This window comes from Astatotilapia calliptera, chromosome 2 (genome assembly GCF_964374335.1).
Source record: "Astatotilapia calliptera chromosome 2, fAstCal68.1, whole genome shotgun sequence".
Lineage (NCBI taxonomy): Eukaryota > Metazoa > Chordata > Actinopteri > Cichliformes > Cichlidae > Astatotilapia > Astatotilapia calliptera.
In genome coordinates, this window is record NC_137423.1 from 3628966 (window position 1) to 3638368 (window position 9403).

The 9403-nt window shown below is 38.7% G+C and overlaps 1 protein-coding gene across 1 annotated transcript; it reads right to left on the reverse strand.

Moving 5' to 3' along the window:
* Window positions 1–1921: 1921 nt before the first annotated feature.
* LOC145430044 (syncytin-A-like) lies at window positions 1922–8207 on the reverse strand. The gene is made up of 2 exons (XM_080304354.1): window positions 8056–8207; window positions 1922–3374 (listed from the first exon to the last, which is right to left on the reverse strand). Exons 1-2 carry the CDS (start codon window positions 8090–8092, stop codon window positions 2428–2430), a joined length of 984 nt encoding a protein of 327 aa, XP_080160480.1. The 5' UTR covers window positions 8093–8207; the 3' UTR covers window positions 1922–2427.
* Between the last annotated feature and the right edge of the window lie 1196 nt (window positions 8208–9403).

Sequence of the window (9403 nt, forward strand, 5' to 3'; positions counted from 1 at the left end):
CTTTGTTCCAAAGAACAGATCATCTGTGCATCCTGAAGATAAAATGAAGCAGATGAGTTAACAATAAATTTCTGGAGTTAAATTGGGAAAAAAGAAAGCTGACTCTAAACTTACGACAAACTTTGAAGCTCAATAGTGTGCAAAATATGATCAGCATTTTCTGATTAATCCACTTCTAGTTCATTTCCATTTAAGCATACTATAGCAAGGGGTATCTTAATATAATCACATTAAATGGGAGGGAACAATTTCAGAACAATTTGATTGGCTGTTCGTCAAGTTGGTGCTTTGCTGTACTACCACAGTGGAAATAATATCAACCATCTTTCCGGTCTAAACAACTGAAACAACACCAACAGCACAGTTTTCTTCATGGTGGGTTTCTGTAACTCACACAAAGTGAACATGAGAGATGATATGGTGACTAAAACATTATAAAACTGCCTGTAAATTTCCAAAATACTAATATGGTTAAACTGTGTACCATAGATCACCTTTATTAACTTTGATAACATAAATTAGAGACCGTAGTGTTCTCAGCTTCCAAAATTTACTTTAAGGTTGAGTCGTGATTGGCATTAATCTTAAAGCTATGAAACTACTACTTACGGTACTTTTACATTTATCATAATTTTATTATTTATCATTGACTTCAGGACTTAGTCATGCAAAATAAGTCATAGAAATAATTGTCAAAAACACTGGATTACATATTTTCAAAAAACCATCTCAAATGCCAATTATGCTCATTTCTTTCATAAATTACATCCACATACGTATATATTTGAGTGCAATTAAGTTCAGTGTGAATGGATTACCAATGATGACCAGTTTAATTCCACTTACACATGTAGTGCAAAAGTAGATGTCCATGCTACAGTATTGCTTCATGCTGTTGTTAAAGCCATATGCTCAATCACCATGAGAAATGGCAAGAAACAGTGGTGGTGGATGGTCGTTATTTGATGAACATAAGTTACTCAGGTGGCATGTATAATTCAAATTTATGGCTATGAATGAGACTTTATCATTAAATAAAATTGACATGCTGTTTCATGAGGGGCATAAAGGCTGAAAACAGGTCAATTTTGCCCTTTGGTAAGTGGTTTCCAAGCAAAGAGAGAGTTTCATAATATATCATGCATAATTTACCTTTAACAATGACAAATTAGATGTTATCTTTGTGAAAGAAAAATGATAGCATGATTTAAATGGTACTAAAGGTGCATAAATGCTAAAACAATGGTCATCTTAACAAGTTGCTAGGTAAATGGCCTGTATTTGTATAGCACTTTACTAGTCCGTAAGGACCCCAAAGTGCTTTACACATCCAGTCACCCACCCATTCACACACACATTCACACACTGCTGATGGCAGCTACATTGTAGCCACAGCCACCCTGGGGCGCACTGACAGAGGCGGTAGTTGCTAGGCAACATAATGATATCATAATTTCTGATATAGTTAGGAATCTTCATGGGCAAAAGATTGTGAAGTTTAATTGCTGAACTCTGGATGGTCTGAGAGAAGTTGCTTACCACTTACCCAGTTCACTTTGATAAAAATACAAATAATTATTACCTAAATACCTAAACTGCTATTTGATCTTTGGCACAAACAGTTCAGTCAGTTAGCTCCCTGTAATTTTCTGAGACAATCCTGTGGTCACATCTTCTATGTACACATAGTCATATGTATATTGACTGCTACAAACACATAAGGTAATAACTTACAATTATAGATTGTGACTTTTTCATGCCTTACATCTTTTGCATGTTCTCATAACAGTACTTGCACCGGAAACTCACAACGATACCAATAAACAGGAGTGCTGATGAAACACTTCTGTGTTTGAGAGTTGTCAGGGGTTGACATTTGTAAAAGCACAGTAAGAGAGAAATGAGACACTGGCAGACCAACTCAGAGTTTCAAAGACGTGCGCACGGGTGAGAGTCTCTGAGCAGACTAACACACCGAGCACCGTTTACTCGCTTTATTTATAAGGCAAAATGGGTTACATAGTACTTCCTCTTTCAACTGAAGAGGGGAGAGCTCAGGCATTGTCTTAGCTATCTAACTTCTGCACACAAACTGAAAAACAACGACACAGCAGTATTCATGCTTATCTGACATCGCAGACACTGAAGTAAAGAATGCATGTATATATCCTGTCTTTGTCAAACATCCCACACACTTAAGCAAGGAATACATTGTGTTCTTTTCAACAGTAAGCTTTACCGTGTGAAAATATATAAACACTTGATTATAAGGCATACTTGTTTCTACTTGATTATACTTTAATGATTTAACTAAAATAAAAATTCTCTTAACATTCCCTCCTGATGTTAATATATTTCACATGTTTTACTCAATGCATAGTCACTTGTTAGTCACATTTTCAACTTGCACGTCATTCAGTGAAATAATTAAACAACAAGCTTGTCAAGATTGTCATAGAGATTTTCTTCTCTCTCTCTCACACTCAGCATATCATACTGACGATAGGGATCCTCCATAACTGACTGAGCCAAGACATGGTTTCCTAACATACGCTTGAACATGTTTATCATTATGCTTCTCAGACATGGGATAATACAAGCAATGAAAAGGCAAAATAGTAACATCACACTGAAAAGGGCCAACAGGCCTTTAATCAGTAGAGATTTCCAAGAGCCGCTCAGCAGCCAGTCCCACCAACCTTGAGTATCGGTAACGTAGTCCTGCTGCTGAGCGTCTCTCAGTTGTTTCAAAACATTCAAAGCATTTGTCATGTTTAATGAATGGATGTTATCAGGTATGTAGGTACAACATGTAGTGTTAAACAATACGCAGAGACCACCTTTCTCTGCGAGAATGATGTCTAAAGCCACTCGGTGCTGCATGACAGTGATGCGAATTGCATCAATTTCTTCATTCTGTCCTTGATTAATGCGGGTTGAAGCATTTAAAAATAATCCAAAACGATAGTCCAGGGTTTCTATCTGTAGTGCGTGTTTCCCTACTCCTATCCATGGAAACAAAGCGTGTATTACCTTCTGGCTCTTGGTCCAGAGTTTGAAGTCATCTGGTACATCAGAACCAAGATATGGATCATGGGGCTTGAGGCCTGTGTTACGTTTAGCTCTGGTGTTGCTGTTCACTGACATCTTAAAGGTGTGGTCAGATACCAGAACAGGGGCACAGAGTCCGGTGCTGTTTGGTGGCAGCATGAAATAGACTTTCAGGCCACACGCCCAAGCTGCGCCCTGTACCCAGTATGTACCTGTTGATGAGCCGATGCCATCCCAATCTGGTGCCGCCAGGATCATGGAGCAGTTTCGGTTTTGTCCTAATTTCTTCAGACCCTGGGGCGTACCTGTTTGTCCGGTTGCTCCTGTTGAGATTTTATTCAGGCGTCCCTGGTGTTATTATTGGTTCTGCTCTTCGGTGGGATAGGTCAGTCTGATCTTCAGGGCGACCAGGCACACCCGAGCTCCCACGTGAGTAGCACTGCCGAGGAAGCACAGGGCGGGAAACCCGTTCAGCCCTGTCCTCCAGCAGGGGTTCACGTAAGAGTCAGGGGAACCGGCGTCTTATTGTGGTGCAAACACTTTCTTCACGTGGGATTGATGAATCCACGAAACTCGTTCGGCTATCTTACACGCTGTGGGTGTGGTAAGTAGCACCTGGAAGGGACCTTCCCACTTTGGAGCACTCCAGTTTTTCCGCTGGAGGACTTTTAATCAGAATCCAATCACCGGGGTTCAACCTGCAAGAAACTGAAGAAAAGTCACTCGGCAGTTGATTGCTTAATCTCACTTCTTTATTCTCAAATAGTTTTGTCATCCATTCTGCCATTGTTGTTTCTGCAATAGATTTATTAATTGGCTCACTCATTATGGGGAGTGGAAAATGTCTGCCATGTACGATTTCAAATGGCGTTAGACCACCTGTTCCTTGAGTTATTCTCATCCATAATTTAACCAAGCTTAGACATTCAGGCCAAGGTTTTTTAGTCTCTTCCATACATTTCCTCAACCTTTGTTTAATTGTGCCGTTAGTTCTCTCGACTAATCCTGCACTTTGTGGATGATAAGAACAGTGATGTTTTATGCTGAAGCCTAAAGCTTCAGAAACTTTACTTATTACTTCATTTACAAAATGTGTGCCATTGTCTGATCTTATCAGAGATGGAATACCGTACGTTGGAATAAAATGATTACATAGACATTTTGCTACTGATATTGCATCTGCTTTTTTCACTGGGTATATTTCTGGCCACTTGGAAAATACATCAATTATCACAAGTGCATATTTGGAGGATTTTGATTCATTTAATTCTATGAAATCCATGTGGACAGTGTGAAATGGATGCGGTGGTATAGGGAAATGCCCTCGCTTTGGACGTAGATTTCCCTGTGCGTTGTGTCTTTGGCAAATCATACATGTTCTGATAAACTCTTGTGCTGAACTTTCAAAATTTTTGTATAGAATTGTTTATTAAGAATATTAATCATCCCTCCTGATGACACATGAGTTTTCCCATGTGTCACTAAAGCAGCAGTTCTATGCAAAGATTTTGGAAGCACTGGTTTGCCATTACACATCATGAGGTTGTCTTTTAATTCTGCTCCATCTTTCACCCAAGATTTTTGTTCACTCAGCGATGCTGTTTTCTGTGCATCTGCTAGTATTTCTAAAGGTATTAGATCTATGGTTTCTGTTGTTAAAACATCAATTTGTTTTTCTGCAGCTGCTTTTGCTGCTTTGTCAGCAAAGTTATTTCCTCTCGTAATTTCTGTGTCATCCTTTTGATGAGCTGCACATTTGCATAGTGCTAATTCTTTTGGCAACGTTATTACTTCTAATAGCTTTTTTAGAAGGTTTGCATGTTGAACTGTGTTGCCTGAGGAAGTTGTCATTCCTCTGTTATGCCATATTTTAGCGAAATGATGAACTGCTGAATAGACATATTGACTGTCTGTGTAAACATTAACACTTTGACCCTTATACAAAGTACATGCTCTGATGACTGCGGTTAGTTCTGCGCTTTGAGCAGAGTTTGAGGAGCTGAGAGCTTTTGCTTCTATCACTTTATCAACAGTTGTGACCGCATAACCCACACAATTTCTACCGTGAATGTCTTTTGACGCTGAGCCGTCCACAAAAACATTACTGAAACTGCTCTGGGGGGAGCTGTATATATCAGTGCGAGGTTTTGTATCTTCCTCTAATTTTTGAATGCAACAGTGTTGTTCTCCGTCCAGAGAAATCGGCAAAAGTGTACTTGGGTTTAGCTGGCCACACTTCTCTATTTTTATGTGTGATTGTGTAAGTAGAATCCCCACATAAGAAAGTTGTCTTGCATGCGTGAGGAAAGAGAGGTTCGCTTGGAGCAAAATAGAGGTCACTGCATGTGGGACTTTGATGATCAATTTATGTCCTAGAACAATGTCTGCACATTTTTTAACTGCCTCTGCTGCTGCTGCGCATGCCTGAACACAGGTAGGTAATCCAGCAGCTACAGAGTCAAGTTTGCATGAGTAGAAAGCTAATGGACGTTGTTTTTCTCCAAAAGCTTGAGTTAAGACTGCTTTCATATACCCTCCTGCACCATCAACATGGAGAACGAAAGGTTTTCCATAGTCTGGTAATGCTAAGACGGTACATGTCTGCAGTGCTATTTTCAAATCAACGAAAGCTTTTTCTGCTTCTGGAGTCCATTGTACTTTGTCTTTTTTACTGCTAGTGGTGTATTACACGTGGCTTTATTAGTTTTCACGAGAATACCTGCTTTCTGCATGTCTGCAATTACTGGCCTAATTCTTTCCTTTGCTTCTGCACTCAAAGGATATTGTGGTTTCACAGGCCTTCTGGCCCTTATGCTGACCTAACTATCAGAGTGTCATTAGAGAATTTCATTTTCACTTGAGGCAATTTTAGATACCTTCTAGTTTTTCAAAGAATTCACACATCTTACATATTTCAAACTTTGAAGTTTTTTGTTTTGTATATATATTATTTCCTAAACTTTGCATTGTTCATAGCTCACAGTTCTAAAACTGGGCATTTGTAAATCATATGTCTAATCACTATGTGTCACCATAATCCACAAGTATTGGCACAAATTTGTTTCCAAACTAACAAAATAATCAAACAAAACAAAAACGTACATGAGTCAGGATACAAAGAGACAAAGAAAAATGCTGCCAGAAACAAAGCAGAAGTGTGAGGGGAAACTGAGCTCACAGACAGCTGTATGTGTTCGCTTTTAACAGCATGCAGCCTCTGCTCTAAACCAATAAAAATAAAAGAAAATGTGTAACATGCTTATCAACTTAGCGGTGTCCACACATTTAATTCAGCTTCATAATCCTGTAGGTTTAGTTATTATCTACAGGGTTTGGCTTATTAGTTGTTATTATAGATGTGCTCTGTATCTCAGTAATATTTATCTAGGATAAATGACAGGTTTTCAAGCAGGTTAAGTGCCTCTATGCACCTAATTGGTTTAGATATTGCTTTTATTTTCTTCATCTCATATGTCATTATACTGAGTTTGAGCAAACCTTTAAGCTTGATGCAGACTTCTTCATAACAATTGTCCATCTCACATCATACTGGCTAAGATACTTCTTGTCAATATTAATATTATATTTTTATTAATTATTATCATCTTTTTCTCTCTATATAATAACAATAGTGTATTACAATATTTTATTAGTGTATATCACTATATTATTACTGAGCCAATTTAATAGTTAGGATCATCTTACTCGGCAAACAGATAATTTATAGTTCATCCAATCTGTACAAGATTTGCTTTTTTCTCTTAACAGGTTTGTGCCTACTTTTAGACTGGTCTTCTGTTTGCCTCATCTCAGATCCAACCTTCAGATTATTATATTTTATTTTGTATCCATCAGGGACCGTGAGTGAGCTGCAGTCTCACTCACCCTCCAGGATGGAAACATTTATCTTTTCACACACTTTCCTTGGCTGAACAATGACACAGCCTTAATCTACCTTATGCATCTCTCTTTTTTATAGAAAAGGTCTTCATATGAATGATTTCCTTTTATTTATTTCATACAATCTGGGCATGATGGGTCATAAATGCACTGATTTTTGCAGCCACGGCCACTATCTCTATGTGACATAAAAAGGGGATCGGTTAGATGCTGTTTTGTCACATGTCCTGAGGCTGATTTCACAATTATAGTGTTTTTTGAGAATGTTACATTTGGGACTTCTACAGTTAAGACAGTTCTACAAGCTCCTGTGTCTCAAAACATTTTTAACGGCACACCTTTCACATATATTACAACTGCTGGTTTGGCTTTTGACTTTTTTCCACATATAACTCTTTTTGCAAAGCGGTTTTTAAAGCATTTATTGAATCAGGGGTGCATTTGCCTTGCCAAGCTGGACAATATATTTTATGTGGATTTCTCCACCTTTTTGCACTGACTATTCCTGCATTTGAACAGTTTTTTCTAACCACTCTTCGTCTGCTGTTAATTTTACTTTAGTTTTAGAGTTACCCATTTTGAACTAATTACGTCAGAACTGTGACACCTTCTTTGGCATGAAAAAGTGAGAATGGGTTTTCGATAACAGCCTTCTACTCTCCCACTAATTGAGAGAGCGGTTATCAATTTTACGTGATGAAGCACAACCCTTTTTTCCACCTTTACCAATACGTGAGTGTACACAGGAAAACAGTTTGAGAAGTGGTTTGACCGCGTATTGGGTCGTAAAAACAACTCACTCCTCACAAACAAAGCGCGTTTCTATGATTTTTATTGAGATTTTCCGTAGGCCTATTTATTTGTGTAACACCTTCACCTTCAGCCACTCTTCTTGAGTGACCGGAAACCTGTTCCGTTACAGCCACTCCCAGAGCGACCGGAACTTTTAATAGCGATTTTTCTAGAATTTCGCTCTTGCCTGTCGTCTTCCTAGTCCCGCATGGACACTGAGATCTGTCGGCGTACCTAGGTTTACACACTACTTAAAGGAAAATCTCAATATCAACGTATTTTAGCGCTTGGTGGAATGCGTGTCATATTCACCTCTACTGTGGCGCTGCGTTTTAAGATCGGTGCTCATCGGGTCCTGGAGCCGTGAAGGCCGAACGCTGACCGGAGATCGAATTCACGTGTCCGGGTTTTTCGTTTTACTGATCAGATTTCTTCCAGCGCAGGCGTCACGACGTCAGGATCCGATGGAGACCGTCTATGGAAAACTAGACGTTAAAAATAACAGTCAGTTATCCGGCTCGAAGGACCAATTAAATGTCAGGGGTTGACATTTGTAAAAGCACAGTAAGAGAGAAATGAGACACTGGCAGACCAACTCAGAGTTTCAAAGACGTGCGCACGGGTGAGAGTCTCTGAGCAGACTAACACACCGAGCACCGTTTACTCGCTTTATTTATAAGGCAAAATGGGTTACATAGTACTTCCTCTTTCAACTGAAGAGGGGAGAGCTCAGGCATTGTCTTAGCTATCTAACTTCTGCACACAAACTGAAAAACAACGACACAGCAGTATTCATGCTTATCTGACATCGCAGACACTGAAGTAAAGAATGCATGTATATATCCTGTCTTTGTCAAACATCCCACACACTTAAGCAAGGAATACATTGTGTTCTTTTCAACAGTAAGCTTTACCGTGTGAAAATATATAAACACTTGATTATAAGGCATACTTGTTTCTACTTGATTATACTTTAATGATTTAACTAAAATAAAAATTCTCTTAACAAGAGTTCAAACAAGGCCATGAATACAAAGGGGTTTTTCATCTCATCTCTGTTTGAGTCTCAAGTAACTGATCTTGTACCACTGGTGGAAGGTTGAATACAACTGTATAATTAATATGAATAATTATTTCAAAACAAACGGCCAAAGGGTATGTGAGAAAGGGAAATACACAGAGACCTGCTCAGTCATGCTGTGATCACTCTTAATCACATGTCACTGTGGGCAATGGGGAAGGTGTTCATCATTCACTTGTCTTAACTTTGTCTTTCCTTTTCTTTCTTTTAGAAATTGATTTTTAATTGGTTGCCAAACTGTAAACTATACAACTATAAAGCCTCACCAGAGATCATTGCAGTGTGTTTAACCCAGAGCTGTAACAGACATCCATCCAGTTTAAATCAATTATCAATTAAAAATAAAACTAACATCACATTTGGACAGTTGAATGTGTTTTTTAAACAATGTTCCAACTTAACAAACATGTACAGCTGAAATGATCTATTCCAACTGTTCAACTCAACCTGGCCTGCTGAAGTGCAGCTCTTCTCTCACTTCATGTCTTGTGAAAGATCATACTGAGATCTGTTCTGAGTAAACAACTTCAGCAGTCAAAGAGCACAGAAACAGCCCACCACAACTTTTGTCTGTCAGTG